An 18,028-nucleotide genomic window follows, 5' to 3' on the forward strand; every position below is an offset into this window, starting at 1 on the left:
GATAGGACGTGATGGTGTGGGGCTAATCATGGCTCCAAACTTACATGAGTTGTAGCATGAATACTTGGGAAATATGTCCTCTAGTGTTTATATGAGCACCAATAGGCCCAGAATTTATCGATGCGGATGTGGGGACATGAACATTTGACAACAGGATGTCACTTGCCAAGTTTATGCAACTTTGTTTTCTCTTGAATAATTGATGCCGACAAAAGCTCTACATAAGCATGTGACAAATACAATTGAATGCTACAACCACCACCATAATTAGTAATATCTAGTTTGATCCTAGGAAATGCGACAGATGGTAATATCATGGATCCTAGTTTGTTTGTTTTTGTTTTTTTAAAGCAGATAATAAGTGTATTTGGAAAACGTTGATATATGGATTTTAAGGTGGATAGGTATTTCCATGAGTAATTACCTAAAAATTGACTGAATGTAGAAGGAATGGGTATATTCAAGACAAGAGTAAGAGATGTCGAAGAAAGATGCGATGTTCAGAAAAGCGGATTCGGTTTTCCTTTCTCTTATCAGTCAAGCTGGCCAAAGCAACTTCACACAAAACTATCGGTTGTAACTTGTAACTCAAGACTTGACATTCAAGAAGTGTGTAATTTATGTAGATATTGGCAGGTCGAGAAGACTGAATCAAATGGCCAATATCCTTCGAATTTCAGATGGTATAATGGGACACAAAATTCTAGCAATTACAGTCTCCACTCTAGTGGGATCACCACATTTGTTTCTTTCGCTTCACAAGTTAAGCTTTCATAATTAGTTTCTTGAATTGTGAACAAAAGATTTTACCTTTTCCAACCAGCGTATGTACTCCGTTTTATCTTTGTTCGTAATATATTGATGTAGAAATACAGCCAGGTCATCATCTATACCCCTTGCCTCTAAGAAATCATAGAGTGAATCCTGCAATTCATCATCCAATTCTCTGCAAATCAAAATAACCGGAAGAAAACAGTAAATGCCTACGTGCAACTGAAGATCAAGAAATTTTGAAGATATAGTGGAATCAACGCGGGCACATACTTGAATCGAGGACCTGTGTGAGAGTGATCTTTTATTTGATCACGCTTACGGATGAAAACTTTACTAATCTCAATACTATCTGGCCATGCAGAGCAAACAAACTGCATAACATCGTTGCTTTCCTCTTTGAATAATTCAACAACCAAAGTAATATGAAGCTGTACACCATCCTCTGCATCAGCACCATCTTTTTTAATGGGAAGAGACCCATCGAACATAGTTACTTCGACTTTGATCTCTTCGGTCGCTCCAAATTTCCTGGTTAAACGAATCCACTGTTCCCCTGGCTTTTCCTCGACTTTGAAAGCATCGAATTCAGGTATAGGCTGCAATTCTTGCTCAAGATTAGGTACTAATTAGTTTCTAGTATCCGAATACACATTAACTAATTCGTATTGTCATCAATGCACCTTCCTAGGGAAAAACCAAATCATTAAAATATGGTGGAAAAAGAACGATTCAACCTTAGAAAAAATGGACACAATATAGTAAATTACAGAATGTGCGAGTGTATCATCCTCCTCTTTGCAAATAGAGCAACAACTAATGAACGAGACTACATAGTTTGAGGATAAATAAAGACAACTGCTTTATACAGTTTTAAACAACGTTAAATTCCATCATCATTTACTAATGACAGGTTGTCTCTCTTCTATAATTGATCTGTCCATAGTTTTTGGAGGGAAAGTTACGTGAACAAATGATTAAAATCATGATAAATGAGCTAATTAACGCAAGATCACTCGTGCGGTCTTGTGCTTTGATGCTGGTCAATGGGATGAAAACGAGGAAACCCAAGATTATGCCATTAGTAATTTCAGAAAAGGAAAAATGTGCAAAGATTATGCTTTAAAATTCAAAGCGGATCAACAAATTTATAGTCAATATTTCATTCATAAGCTTAGTCCAGTTATTCATCTATGATTGTTTTAGTTTCCCAATTAATATATAAACACAAGGGGATAAATTAGACCGAGAACTCGACATTTTTCATAAATTAAATTGTGAGTTCTCTCTTAAAACTAACGGGTAATTCTTTTGGTGTTGCAAACATGCAAAATTATCGGTTGCAATCTTATCGTTCTCAACCCAAACTTACCCTTTACGTTCTTCAAAAGGTGGTGGCATCTAAAACTTATTCAAAACAGTAGAGTATACGGGCTGTACATAGTCATTATATATGCTCTCTAGGTTAAACCAAGATTAGTATTCGGGACAATGGTTTGGTATCATGTTGTTGTACTTGATTGAAAATATTGTGATGAAAGTATTCAGTGTATTGATACAGAATCTCTTCAATATGTGTAGACATACAAAAGAGCAAAAAAAAGGAAAATCTAAAGAACTCCGAAAGCAATCGACACAAATTCATGAATAATTTGATTCCTAATCGTACATGTAAATATCTTCTTAACATCAAAAATGAAAAACCGGGAAAGTCGATTTATATTTAATCAGATGATGAGAGGATGCTGATGTTACCATTCACACAGAGATTAGACTCTTCCAACTTTTCTAGGGATTATAATACCAACTGAGCGTCTGAGCCTATCTTTCAGTTAAGTGAACCTCAATCCCTGCAGTGGTCTGATCCAAATTAACAAAATTCTGACACCATTCCAAGGAGAGTCTAAAAAATCCAAAAGTAATCCCCAAAAATGCGTGAAGGATTTCGTTGCTAATAGCAGATATAGGTAATTTATCTAACATCGAAAATGAAGTAATTGTGCTAAGTCAATTTATATTTAGTCAGAGGTAGGGAAGATGCTGATGCTTCTAATCAACAGATACGGCATCTTTCATTACTTCTATGAATTAGAATACAAAATGTAAAACATAGGTAGCTCTAATCTCCTGAGTTGGCCAATGCTTCTGATACCCAAAGAAAAAACTTTTTTTAAAAAATATGTTATAGATGTTCATATCAGCTCCAAGTTAATACAAACAGCAAAGCGAGTATAAAATTTAAACTTATTATTATTACAGATCTCGAGTTTTCAACTAAAACTCTAAGATGACACCACAAGTTAAATGCTATAACCCACTCATTCAACAGTTTGTTTTTGCCCACTTTCTCATCCAAATTTCCTTCTTTTCTCTCCCCAGAGCTTCTCACCTCCGAATTTCATCAAAACCAAAAGGGCACATATAGACTATAAGTAAATAGTTATACATACAGCAACATGAAATGAACTAAAGCATGAATAGACATGTAAATACATGTGCACCAAGATCAATGCAGTACCGGAGATGGAGGTGAACGGTCGAGCTCGTACTGAATTTCGTAACGAATCAGCCGGAGAAGTTTGCCTTCGAACGTAGATTTCTCCATTTCCGACATGTAATTCCGGGTGATTATCCTGCCAACGTTGCCAATGGGTACCCATTTTTTATGGAGTCCGGAAAAGCTCTTCGCCGCTCCTCGTAATGCTCGGATTACGCGATGAGACATTCCCAAAATTAATGTAGAAATCGACCAGGAAAGATATTAAGCACGAGAATAGGGTTTTAGCTTCAGAGTGTTTCTCGAGCTTGTTATTAATTATTTTGTTTTTGTTTTTGTTTTTGTTTTTTAGATGGGTGGTGTAGTCCATAACAATGGGCCCAATTAGATCAAACGATAGCCCAGTAATAGGCCCATATAATAGGACCCAAGTGCTAGTTGACTGGTAGTTCATATTCCAAATGGATGAGTGGTGTAGCCCAGAACCACACGCGGGCCCATTTAAATCCAACGCGAGGGCAGTAATAGGTTAAAAGAGCTTCGGATTTTACAGGTTTAATTGGATTTAAGTTGTGTAAAAAACTTATTTTTGGTTTTTATCATAATGTTAATTATATCAAGTATATTAATAGATTAAATAGCACGAAAACATACAAATTTTAAGAATAAATATAGAGATTTTAGAAATTTCTTTACAATCAAGAGTATAAGTGTTAAAGAACATTTAGCTCTCTTCCAATTTTTTTTCCAAATCAAATATTTCATATTAAAAATATGAAAGTTAAATTTTATAAAAATAATAATAAAAGTTAACTTAAATGTTTTTTTTAAAATTTTAAATTTCAACTGAAAACACTATCTAAAACGCTTATAGTTTAGGCTTTGTTTAAGAAGTACTTATACAATATTTTTATAAAAGTGTTTTTAAAATTTTTTATAAAATGTTTTCAATGTTGTTTCATAGAATTGTGTTATTTTATAAAAACATTTTATTAACACTTGTCAAAGGGATTCAAGACTTTTTATTCGTGAATTTCAAATCCAAAAGATTTTGGTAGCATTCTCCCATTTTTTTTTTAGAACAAAAAACGGCGAGGAAGCGTTAGTTGATTTGGTATTACATGGAGATAAGTTTCAATATCTTCTTTGGAAAGTTCCACTGAGCTGAAATTCGTGCTTGATGGAAAAATGAATAGAATTGTTCTTCCTCCATGCATTCTAAGACTTGGAATTTGAAACTCAAATGGAGTTGTAGTTGGCCAAATCTGGCTATATGGTTTTGTAAAGTAGTGTTTGTTAGTAAGTTGTATTCTGAATTCTGAAAACTTCAATGTCGAAAGCAATCAACAGCAACGAAAATGATCAATACAGTCGAGGCGAGAGAAACTCTCTATCCGCAAGACGAAATTGCCCGTTCCAAGTGCTAAACGTTAGCGGCAATCGTATCTAAGATACAACGACTTTCGATCGTGATATAGCAGCACTGCAAATATCACGAACTTCAACGAACGAAAATATGCTTTAACTTTTCTTTTGAGAAAGTGAGAGAGAGATTTTGAGAAATCAAAAATCTGAAATCTACGTTATCAGATGTTTCTGTGTATGTTTTCTATGTTATAACCACCATATATATAGTCTTATACACGAAACAACACGTTTGAAGGCGTAAGGATGCAACCCATGGCAGGAAAATGCCAGAAACAGTCGTGACTGCTCATTCTGCAGAAGGTGCGCTCGGGCGGTAATTTTCTACCGCGCTTGCGCGGTAATTTTTAACCGCGCGGGCGCACGTCGCTTTGAACTCACTGTCTTGCATGTGCGGTGCTGCGCCCGTGCGGTAATATTTTTACCGCTCGGGCCTACTCCATAAAATAATAAAATATTATTTTAAATAAATTTTATTCAAAAAGAATAATCGGATCAGAACACCACACCACACCACGCCGAGCCGAGCCGGACGCGCGCGCGCGTGTGTGTTTGTTGCATCGACTAGCGTCTTGCCCCTTTACAAAATATCCGGTGCCCTAAGGGCCCAATCCCATAGTCCAATGTTGGACTAATTAAGGTGAATAACAAATTGGAGTTGTTCCAATGTGAGACTATCATTTCCCCATTTCCCTCCAATTTATTTCACCAAAATTTTGAATTTTGTAATACTTTGGACAAGACTTTTACAAACAATTTGGATTAATCAATTCAAACCCTTTCAAGCTATTCAATTGTAATTCATTCAATAATACAATTTCCAACAGTGTTTGTATTTGTGTTAGCGACGTCTGATGTAGGGGTGCAAATGAACTGAACATGTTCGTGAGCTTTACGAGTCCGCTCGATAAATATTTGATTCGTATTCGAGCTTATCGAACTCGAGCCGAATTCGAACATGTTCGAACTTTTTTTCGAGCCGAGCTCGAGCCGAAATTATACTGTTCGATAGTTCGTGAATAGTTCGCGAACCTTAATATTTAATTAATATAATATAATTATATCTATATTCTATATAAATATACCAGTTTTAATTGTGTATTTACATTTATCTCCCCTCCTTCATTTCACTATCCTCCTATTCTATATAAATATACCAGTTTTAATTGCGTATTTACATTTATCTCCCCCTCCTTCATTTCACTATCCTCCTAATTATTCACATTTATTTCCCCCTCCTTCATTTCTCTATCTCCTAATTAATTAATAATTACGCTCCTCCTTAAGTGATTCATTAATAATCACATTCGAATAAATAAAATTAACTTAATAATCACCTTTGACTAAATTTTATTAAATGCTGACAACCTTTCCTATTATTCACTTGGGTCGTATATCTCATTAATTAAATTAAATAAAATGAAACGTTTACTTGGGTAAAATGTTGGACATATAATGTGGGCCAGATTTTGTGTCACTTCGTTTCCTAAATTATTTACATCCCATCCTCTGCTCCCTTTCTCCTCCTTCGCTTCGGTTCCATAGCCATGCCTCGTGGTCGAAAACCTTCATCAACTTCCGCTTTCGTATCCAGGTACTGTTATTCTTGCTTCTTGTTGCAGGTTTCCAAATTTGTTACGGTTCCCATGGGTTTCTCTCCACGGCCTCTGTTCGTTACTACTCCTGCTCCATTTGCCCCATTTTTATTTTGTGTTAGTGTCAATTCGGTGTTGCTTGCTGCTTAAACTGTTAATTGATCGATTATTTTATTTTTAGGCACTTTGCTTTTGGGTTTTTGCTGGGTGTTGCTGACTGCTATTTTTTCGTATTGCCTTGCTTTTGCTTTTTTCCTGTCTTCATTCCCCTTTGTTTTCGCAGCAAATTGCTCCAAGGTACAAGCTTTGACAATGCATCAATTACTCCAACTGGTCAGTTTCTTGCTTCGAGTTTTGTTTAATTTCTTCACATCCATGAACCACTTTTATTTCTTTTACTTTTCTTCTAAATTCTTTCATCTTTATGGTATGGTGTACAAATAGTTGGTTGTGCTACTGGGAGTTCCACTACTGGTCTGGGATGCTTGCGCCAATGTATGTTTGCGTTTTCTTTTCCTGCTATTAATTGATTCACTTGGTTTTTCATTGATGCACTTGGTTTTCGGCTATTAATTGATTCACTTGGTTTTCCTGCTATTTTCTTATCCTCGAGTTAACGAGGAAGACATCGATCATCTGCATGTTTTCCCAGTGGAACCAGCATGTCAGTATTGTGGGGCGCAGCAGTTTCCACACGAATCTCCTACGTTCTGTTGTGGTTCTGGAAAGATCACACTAACCTCTCCTGTTATACCATCTCGTCTTCGTGATTTGTTCACTGATGAGTCGGCTTCTTCAGCTATTTCGTTCCGTCGGAAAATTCGGTTATACAATAGTTTATTTTCATTCACATCCTTCAGAGTTCGCCTTGACAAAGACCTTGCGTCCCTTAAACATGGAGTGTATACATTCCGTGTATCGGGACAGGTGTTTCATTCTTTGTCTTCTCTCATACCCAGTGAAGAAGGGCCTAGGTACTTCCAACTTTATTTCTGGGATAGTGACAATGAGCTACGTAATAGAATATCTACAGTTGGTAAGGAATCCGTCGATGAATCTACCATTGCTTTGTTAATGGATATATTAAAAGTTAATCCTTATGCTCAGATCCTTAAGAGGATTAACCAATATCCTTCAGTAACAAATCTGATATTGCATATTTGTAAAGATATATCTGTCGACTACAGGTGTTATAATAGCCCAACAACTGATCAGGTTGCTGCAATATGGGTGGAGGGTAATGACAATTCTAATATTTCTTATGACCGGGATATTGTTGTTCACGCAAATGATGGGAATACGCATATAATAAAACATTACTTTGGCTGCTATGATCCGCTACAATATCCGTTGTTTTTCTCCTACGGTGATGTTGGTTGGCAACAACACATTCTGAAATCTAGAGTTAATTATAGTTCAGCTGCTTTGGGCAGTGGATCGACTTCTACTGCTTGATTTCTTTCTTCTCCAGACGCCATCAGTGGTGAAAACCAAGGTCAGTGTTATAGGGTTTAGTTATATTTTTAAATACTTGATTTGAGTTACCTTGTTTTCTTTAAATCATTTTCCAATAAATTAATTTCATATCTCTTGATTGCAGCTATTCGTGGAAAGAATGATCGAATGGTGTCTTGCAGGGAATATTATTGTTATAGGATAAAAATAAGAGATAATGAGACATCCATACTGTTATATGGTGATAACCTATTACAGCAGTTTGTTGTTGATATGTACATCAAATTGGAGACAACCCGAGCCCGAACTCGCTTAAGGGAAAAAGAGCAAGCAACTGAAGACATCACATCGCTTTCTTCCTCCAAGACTATGATTTACACCCATCAATTTGTAAATCTGTATTTAAAATTTTTATGAGATTATTTTTATTCTCTATTGAAACTTCTTTATCCACATGAATACTTGATATAGAATTCGAGTTCTTCTATTGTGTTATCATTTAGTGGTATTAATAGAGTAAATCTTTCAGTTTATATATACATAAATTTCTTCGTAAGTCTTACAAAAATCCATGATATTTGCTGTTATGAGTTTTATTCATTTACCTCTGCATTTACTTGGGAAGCAGATGCATTTTCAACATTAAATACGACAACATGACAATTACCAAAATGAAATTACCCTAGATGACTCAAATAAATATCCAACTTGCCACCATTTGTCAAGTAAATATGAACAACAATATCGGGATTAAACGATCAGACACAAAACGTTTATTCAATATATATGCAAAGATGAAGAGTTATTTTCGACAACGAACTCAATTCAAATATGCACTTCACAATTCACCAAGAGATAAGGGAAATAATTAAACTTATCAATTTACAAAAATAATTCACCACAAAATTAATGACTCGTTGCAAATTTTTATTTTAAAAATATTATATTAGGTAATTAAATGAAATAATAAAATATAATCGGTTAGTTACAACAAATTAATCGAAATAAAAATTTCAACACTCATCTCATATTTATACAAATCCATTGTTTAGTATACGTTATTTACATTTATTATATTAAGAGACTTTATAATGAGAAAGAAAAACAAACTAAAAAAGATTGACTAAAAAAATAAATCAAAATCCTTTTGAATACTCAGTACATGCATCTATTTCTTAGTCTTATAAATTATCAATTACGTCGAAATATTAATCAATTGTCTCTTCAAATACATTCTATGAATGAACATATCTTCTGGTGCTGCATTAATTAATACAATAAATAAATACATGACAAGATTAAATCACAAAATTAATGACAGATAATTTGATAAGTATAACTCTTGGACTACGTTTTACGTATAATATATATCCCACCAAACACAAAATTATCCACTTCAAACTCAATTCCTTTCATATATTGCTCCGTTAAAATAAGATGGGAAAATTTCAACTCACTCCACTCAAAGAAGTGAAGCCCGACAACAAACCAATTACCGTGAAGGTTTTGATTCTGCGGCAAGGAACCGAGATCACAACAAAGCAAGGAAAAAAATTCGAAAAATGATACTCGTCGACGAGGAGGTTCGTAATTAAATTATCGACAATTTTGCTTTACCATTACACATTTTTACTTAACATTACATCTCGATTTTCGTAGCATGTTAGAAATGATTATGAATTACATCATATTTATCAAATGAATCTGTATAATATACTAAGAATCTCACTATACGCATTTCTTAGGGGAGACTGATTCATGGGCTGATATTCTCGAATGTCATGAAGCAATTTGAAGGAGTGCTAGAGACAAATAAAACTTATATGATCCACAATCCACATGTACGAGACAACAACCCCAGATTTGAAAATATGTTCACGCAAGTTATGAGCTATCATTCCAACGAGGTACCATCGTCGCCGAACTACTGGAAAAAATAGCAATATCGACACTAAACTTGCCTTTCAAAAAATTTAGTGAAATCACCCCTCAACTAAGCGAAAAAGAACATCAACGTAAGTTCTTGTAGTTAGTATTCTTGCTTTTAACATCTTTTATTTGAAAAAAAAAAAAAAAACTCTTTAAAATACATATTTTTCCTTTAGATATAATAGGTGTGGTGAAAAATGTAAAACAATTGATTGTTTTTACCAAATCAGAAGGGAACATTGGATACAAAAGAAAGATTATTTTGTTGGATACAATGTAAGTGCATTACATAATTCGTTTATATCAAATTCTTATCCAATCAACTTAATAATGTTTTGAATGCTAGGTTGACATCCATTACGATTAATTTGTGGGACAACCTTGTTATGATTGAAGCACAAATGATGAAGCAAATGAAATCAGATTGTCCAATTATCAGTTTAACTAACCTCAGGATGCAAGAATACAACGGTAAAATTATCTACTTCCCAACTTCTCCACCCATACTCAGTTTCTCCATTTTATTTGAAGTAAATGTCAAAGTGATACTCTGATACTGAAACCTCTCCTCTAAGTTAGACAGTTCCAACACCATACTAAGCATAATAATGGCTGTCATGTCATCTTCCATAAACGAGTTCAGATAGCTCTTGATATTCAAAAATCCTATAGGCTAACATATTTGTTAACATATAATCCCACTTTATTTGAAGGCCAACATATATTATTAAGCACGCAAAATATTGATGGCCCTTTAGCAATTCTCGAGGAGATGTAAAAGAATGGTCCATGCGAAATCAATTTTACGAATTAATGGGAAGGATATACAAACGAAGAAATATTCATGACAAAATCATTCTTCAAATTGCTGCTTTGTGTACGATTAATAATCTCTTTTTTCTTCTAGAATCTCACAGGGCTATATCAATTGGCGTCAAGCAACACCACAGCTATTTTTTCAACCCCCCTTGCACCCACACAGATGCTCTGAATTCATGGTAACTATTTATTGAGACCACTACGCAACTTGTTTCAAATATAATTTCCTTCCTTGTTTTAATAATACCCAGGTTAGATACGGAAAAGAAACGCAACAAACTGCATACCATTTGGTTGAGAAAGATGCTCGTTGAAACACAATGTCTAACCATTGACGAAGTTGTTAAAAAAACAACAACTTTGACAGAGGTTTGAAACACTTTTATTCATCAAGTTTTATTGATTTTAATCTGCAATATTCTTCAGTTCTGGAACACCAAAATTCAATCAACCTTCTTAATGAACGCCAATAAATATGAATAGATACAGCAAAAAAATCATCATTCACTATAATATTTTTTTCTTTGCATATAGAATACATATTACCGTTTGAAAGGGACTATCAAAGGGATTGAAAATGCATCATCGCCTTACTACGAAGCATGTGATCATTGCCACAAAGCAGGAACAAAAATGACCAACAACCTTGCTTATCTAAACTGCATAAAATTACAAATCAAGATAGTACCAAGGTAATACTATGTGTTCAAATTTTCAGAATACTGACATATATTTTTATTTATCAAACATTGATACATAAAACTAACAAATAAAACCAAACATGCAGGTATCGATTATCGTTTTTGCTAGATGACGACACAAATATTGCTAGGATTACCATATTTGACGAAGTGTGAGGCATTAATTGGATATCCCGTTGAAGAATATATCAAAATACATAATCATCAAGTAAGAAATAAATTCAGCATACATAATATTGCTCATAAATCTAAATTTCTAGATTCAATCTAACTTTTGACTTTTTCAAACTGCTTACAGCTTCCAAGCAATAGGGGACCACTTGACAAATTGTTGGAAGATGACTACATCTTGTTTAAATTAGATCACTCCGTAGACACAAGTGCCACCATATGTTCAATAGAAGCTGATGGGATCGACAAAATCAACCAGAATTTGAATAAAGACACCAAGTTCAAAAAAAAAAGATTGACGAAGAAAATCGAGGTACAATCAATCATAGAAGAGAAGAAGACACTTGCCTATGTCAAAAAACCAAACAAAGACAACAAAGGAAAAATGAAGCACACAGAGCTCACCGACACCAAAGGAAAAATGAAGCAAATAGAGATCAAAGACAATGAGACATTGGAAGATTACACAAAGAGGAAGAGAGCACATGATGCATAAAAAACACAGAAAGTGGTAGGAAAAATTAAGATCAAACAAGAAAAAAAATGATAAGAAAACTCTATTAAATAAGTATCTATTTTCGTTATTTATTGAATACAAATCAAAATATTTGTTAGAACTCATTTAACTTGTATATTAATTAAACATCACAAAACAAAATTTACGTATACGGTATATCCCTGTTAAAATGAATTATGACAAGTCACCTTATATCAAACAAACATATATATATATATATATATATATATATATATATATATATATATACATATCTATCATACACTAAAAAATCTAATATTCAAACTATCGATAAATATATGTCACGTGCAACGCACGTGCCCCTTGCTAGTAATAAATATATATACATTTTGAATTTTTTTCGAACATTCGAGCTTTTCGAACCATAATATCCGAATAGTTCACGAATAGGTACGAATATTTCGAGCCGAACTCGAACTCGAACTTCATTTCGAGCCGAGCTCGAGCCAAAATATTTGAAATTATCGAACTTCGAATCGAGCTCGAACTCGAATATACTCTTATCGAGCCGAATTCGAGCCTTAAAATTTTACCATTATTCGGCTCGATTCGGTTCGTTTGCACCCCTAGTCTGATGCACCTCTAGGAGCTTGATTCGAGTGTAATCAATCAAGCAATCGATCCATGGTCATGTATGGAGTTACGCGAATGCAATATACTCTGTAACGCATTCCGCGGCTGGAAATATATACTGTCATTTGTGCTTGCACTTGGTCTCTTGCCTCCGGTGCAGACTATAATCATCTGATCATTTAGTGGTCATCAATAAAATTTCTTGTGCAGTTACTAATTTTAATTTTGCAAATTTAGCAACTGAGAGGGAAGTGCAACAAACATGATATTTGAACAATAAAAATGTTTTGTTTCTCAACTTTACACTGCACAGGCAAAATTTTGTTTCCAACATAGATCCTCAATCTGGGATCCTAACAAAACAGATGTACAACACCAAAAAAGAGCCTTTAAATCCAAAAAAATCCCATCAAGATTTCTTTCAGTTCTGTTATAACTATGATGCCAGATTCAAGGACAGTTGTTTCGCCTATAATTCAACGCCGTGATGCGGTTTAATGAGCAGGATTCGTTACCCTCAGCGATCCTCCAAGATCAACGGGAACAAGGGGGATGAATGAGTGCAAAACATCTGTTATCAATGGTCTATAACTTGGTTCCGGTTGCACACACAACACGGCTATAGCAGCCACCTGAGTCAAAAAATTGTTCTTAGAAGTTATACTTGGTAACTTTTATTTATAAAATGTAACCTTGAAGCTGATTGATATTGTGATGGAAACACACTTGGTACAAATGCTTCAAATCCATCGTATTTCTGATGGCTGGATCCACGATATTCGGAAGCTTTGATCTGTCTGTCAGCTGAGGCATTGCCTGCTTGTTGAAGGTCAAGATATTAGGTCGAAGGGGTATTGGGATAAAAATTCTTCCGACAGACTTACTTACCCAAGTAACTATCGATTGGCATTGTGCTTCGGCGACTTTCTCCACAGCTTTTCTCCCCATCAGAAGTTCAAGAAGAACCACCCCAAATGCGTAAACGTCACTTTTGTCAGTAAGTTTACCTGATCATTCCTTAAAGAACTTGTCAGTATTGTAAAATATGAATGCGACGGAATAAGTAAACTGTAAAAAATCAAGAAGTATATATTTGACAGTAATTGGTATGAACTAAAAAGTAAAACCTGTAATTTTTATGCACTTTGACAGCATCACTTTACACTTTCACACAGATGATTACAGCTATATGCATTTTCTGGTGTTTCAATGACACTTATTAAAAGCAAAGGATGCCATATTGAACCAGATATGATAAATTCAATGTAATATTTAAAATGTAGTTTCATCAATTTTTTTCGCTCGGGGGTTGTTCTTTGATTCCAGGCCGAAATATAGAGAAGACAGGACCACAAGTTCTTGAGACGGAAAAAGGCGGCCCATACCATCTAACAAGTACTCTGGAGCAACATAACCCAAAGTTCCAGAAAGCTTGATGTTCGCCTTGTTTGAGCTTCCACCCGTGATCGCAAGTCCAAAATCGGAAAGCTGAACCAAGAATGGGAAACATAAGGATAAGAGATGAACAAAATTCAAGTATGAATATCAATATTAACACCTTGGCATTGAAGTTGGAATCAAGAAGAATATTTGATGATTTGATATCCCTATGAATCACAGGAGGGTTGCAATGCTCGTGCAGATACTCTAATCCTCTGATGAACAAAAACAACGTTAATCCAAGTCAAGAATCAAATGATTAAGACAAAAGTTGACAATGATTGCCAAAATCGGGTGAATACCTTGCAACATCGAGGGCGATTCTCATTCTCACATTCCAAGACAATGTCAATTGGTGCGAAGGTCCTGAAATGTTTTTTCAAGAAAGTATCATTCATCGTTCATGTATACAACCTTTTGAGAATTCAGAAAACACACTTTACCATGCAAGTGGAATTCCAAGTTTCCGTTCTCCATGATTTCATAAACCAAGAATCGAGACTCGCCTTGAATACAATATCCTAAGAGAGAGACTATATTCTGATGTTGAAGTTTACTCAATAATTCAATCTCATTCTGCACTTTCAAACGATAATGGAGAAGTGATCAACAGATGCAAAAACGAATTAATCGAACATTTCCAAAGGAAAAAAACACAATTCATAATATGCCCAAACAGCACCTCGAATTCTCTTTCAGCTTCTTGCCCACCAATAAATATTTCCTTGACAGCTGCACGTAAATTGTTATTGAAACGAGCTTCATACACTCGTCCTAGTCCGCCTTCACCGAGTATATTATCCTCACTGAAATTGTTTGTGGCAGCTACAAGGACCTGATAATCGATCAGAGCAGTCGAACCTCTCTTGCCACTAGTTTTAAGTGAAGAGAATTTATCCAAGATTGGACCAAATGAAATTCCCCTTGCAACATCTACACATATATATATATTTCAAAAAAATACAAAATTACAATATTGCGACAAAAGGATGGAACCAAACCCCATAGTTGAACTGATCAAACACAGAATGATGGAGAAAAATATGTGTTTTACGGTACCCTTGTGAAAGAAAGATACCTGAACTCTGACCACTTTTCGAATTGCATTTCTTCACACGTTGTTTCGATCTATAAATCCATAAACAAGAAACCAGCAGCAAAATCCCCCCGAGGAGAGCAGAAGAAACAATAAGTGAGATCAGAATTTTCTTGTTCAGGTCCCGATGGTGCACTACTTTAACCTCTGCAACTTCACATTTCAGGAGAAAAAAAAGAAGAAGAAAATTTACATTTGAAAGCATAGATTCAAACTCTAAAAGTACAACAATCGCCCCACCAAAATCAAATGGCCTAAAAGCAAGTAAAATAGAAAAAAAAAATCATCCACTTCGCCCACCCAAGAAAAAAAGAAAAAGAAACAACTACACAGAATTGCATCAGCAGAAAAACTCCAGATTTGCATATGAATATCAGTTGCTCGACTTAGGCGTCAACACTTTCAAGAAATATAAAAACAAGAACCAATGAGCCCTCATAAAGTCATTCAAGAAAAACAACAAAGAATCAGGAAAAACACAGAACCCACCCATCAATGAAAAGGTGGGAGTAAAAATAAAAGGTAATGGGTAAGGAAATTCAAAAATTACCAGGGGAATGCGCTACAATATCAGAAGAATTCCCCAAAATGGGATCTTTTTCAGTAGGAAGAACAGGGTCAGCAACCGGAGGATCTGGCCTCACATCAACCGGAAGTGAGAAGGAAGAAGAACTGAAGACCCAAATGGGCAATAGTATCAAGAACCAAAGCTGCATTCTCTCCCCACCCTTTCCCTCTTTCAAGAAATCCCAACTCGGTAAATTTCAAATGGGATTTTGCTGAAAAAACCTTAAAGTTTGTCCGATAGTTTAAAAAATTCAAATTTCAAATCGTCTTCTTGTCTGGAAGTCTATGCAAGAAGAGGACAAAAAACTGAGACAGGGAAAAAAAAAAAAAAAGGCAAAGAAATGACTTTATTTGTTATCCAGATAAAGTTAAGAGTGGCAAATGCACAACAATCATGTGGCAGTTATTAAAAGGTGAATCCCCCCATTTCAGCTCTACTCTCCCAAACTTAAAGAAGCTCACGTTCTCCTGCTAACTTCCTAATCAATTAATCTCTAAAGTTTTTGCATGAAAATTTTTAAATATGACCATAAATTTATATCTGATTAGAAACTTTTAAAATTTTTGTAATTGAAAGAGAAGAAAATAATAATTTAGCCTTAAGGTAACTATATAAAATATGTTTGATGATTAATAGGAAAAAATAGGAAGAAAACGTAGGGATATTATAATTATGGAGAAAATTTATCCAACTACCTTTGTAAAAGTACATATGAGTTAATATTCTCTGTAACGAGTTTGAGCATTTTAGCTGTTTTAATATATTTTGAGCATCAAAGCTCATGTCCGTATATTGTCACTACACGCGCCTAAGGATACAAGTTTCTCATACTTTTAGCCAATAAACACAAAAAAAGCCTCTTTTTTTCCTAATTTTTCGCACCAATTTTTATCAAATGTCATGCAGTTAATCTTAACAAATAATTTAAGAACAAAGTAGAAAATTTACAATGAAAAACTTTGTACTACTATTCACTTTTATAGGTAAAATATATTAAACGTATTTTTAATATTTTTAGTGAAAAATATATTTTATCATCAAACATCTATTTTTTGTGTCATTATTTTTGAAACATCTAAGAATTATGTTTCGACAAAATGTCATTTTTTCGGTGAAATTTTTTTCTTTATATTTACACTTTCATCATTTTAATTTTTTTAAAAAATATTCACATTTGTTTTCATGTAGCTAATACAATAAAATATATCAGTTTAATTGCATTTTAATATATCAGTTCTCCATTACTTGCATCTTTTGTACACTTTCACGTGACTTTATTTTGCTACCAGATTATCACTTTTATTATATAATTTGTTATAAATCATTGAGTTATTAGTATGAAATAACTTCCGGGTCTTTGGTGTATAATCCAAAAAAATTAAAATCTTAAAAATCTTTATTTTTCTGGAATTAAATCTTTCAGATTTGTTATTTTTAGTTAATTCGATATGTGATTGTTAGTGAGTATTCACATTGAATTTGATGTGCTAACCATTAATTTATGGTTTGTTGTATCTAAAATATTTGAAACTGTTGTGAAAAAGTAAAAATTTATGGTAAAAAGTAAAAACTCCAAAACTCAAAATATATCAAACTCTACACTTCACAAATATTTTTCTCTCAATTCAATTGTATTTTTCATCACAAATGAAGACCTATTTATAGATCCACATTTGAGATTAGTCCAAAAATAAATACATCATCATCTACATCATCACACACTAATTTTCCACATTTTACAACTCAATATTCAACATTCAACATTCAATATTCAACATAATATTAATAATAATAATATTTTTCAACACTCCCCCTTGTGATGATGATCGTGATATGATGATTGTCTTCATTACGTGTTTTATACTGCCTCGTTAAAAACCTTACTAGGAAAAACCCAGTGGGATAAAAACCATAGTAAGGGAAAAAGAGTGCAGCCACGTAAACTCCCCCTCATGTTAATATGAGTGATTCTTCACATATTCCGCAGATTGCGCATCCCAATGTTGTATATATGCTTTCTGAATATCGTCGTGGGAAGTGCCTTTGTGAAGAGATCTGATGAGTTCTCACTTGATTGAATATAACAGATATCAATATCTTTATTCTTCTCAAGCTCTTGAGTGTAGGCAAAGAACTTTGGGGGTATATGTTTTGCTCTGTCACTTTTGATGTATCCTTCTTTCATTTGAGCAATACATGCAGCATTGTCTTCATACAACGTCACAGGCTTTTTGTCTACTGATAATCCACAAGAAGTTTGGATATGTTGTGTCATTGATTTTAGCCAAACACATTCACGGCTTGCTTCATGTAGCGCAATAATCTCAGCGTGATTTGATGAAGTTGTTACGAGTGTTTGTTTCTGTAAACGCCAAGAAATTGCGGTGCCTCCACGAGTAAATACATATCCGGTTTGAGAACGTGCCTTATGTGGATCAGATAAATATCCA

General features: G+C 34.3%; 2 protein-coding genes across 4 annotated transcripts; both read right to left on the reverse strand.

The window, feature by feature from the left end:
- On the reverse strand, positions 1–3,558 carry LOC140883607 (uncharacterized protein At2g39795, mitochondrial). Of its 2 annotated transcripts, XM_073290147.1 has the most exons (4): positions 3,290–3,558; positions 1,045–1,370; positions 811–946; positions 1–217 (listed from the first exon to the last, which is right to left on the reverse strand). In XM_073290147.1, the coding sequence occupies exons 1-4, from the start codon at positions 3,494–3,496 to the stop codon at positions 41–43; spliced, it is 846 nt and encodes a 281-aa protein (XP_073146248.1). In that variant the 5' UTR covers positions 3,497–3,558; the 3' UTR covers positions 1–40. The 2 variants fall into 2 exon arrangements, with proteins under 2 accessions (XP_073146248.1, XP_073146249.1); XM_073290148.1 differs by lacking the exon at positions 1–217 and having other exon boundaries at positions 269–946.
- A 9,177-nt stretch (positions 3,559–12,735) lies between these two features.
- Positions 12,736–15,917, reverse strand: LOC140881965 (probable receptor-like protein kinase At1g80640). Of its 2 annotated transcripts, none has more exons than XM_073287663.1 (10): positions 15,561–15,917; positions 14,993–15,157; positions 14,597–14,847; positions 14,358–14,490; positions 14,217–14,280; positions 14,033–14,129; positions 13,860–13,962; positions 13,363–13,481; positions 13,201–13,290; positions 12,736–13,106 (listed from the first exon to the last, which is right to left on the reverse strand). In XM_073287663.1, exons 1-10 carry the CDS (start codon positions 15,724–15,726, stop codon positions 12,969–12,971), a joined length of 1,326 nt encoding a protein of 441 aa, XP_073143764.1. In that variant the 5' UTR covers positions 15,727–15,917; the 3' UTR covers positions 12,736–12,968. The 2 variants fall into 2 exon arrangements, with proteins under 2 accessions (XP_073143764.1, XP_073143763.1); XM_073287662.1 differs by having other exon boundaries at positions 14,993–15,163.
- Between the last annotated feature and the right edge of the window lie 2,111 nt (positions 15,918–18,028).

This window comes from Henckelia pumila, chromosome 2 (genome assembly GCF_033568475.1).
Source record: "Henckelia pumila isolate YLH828 chromosome 2, ASM3356847v2, whole genome shotgun sequence".
Classification (NCBI taxonomy): Eukaryota; Viridiplantae; Streptophyta; class Magnoliopsida; order Lamiales; family Gesneriaceae; genus Henckelia; species Henckelia pumila.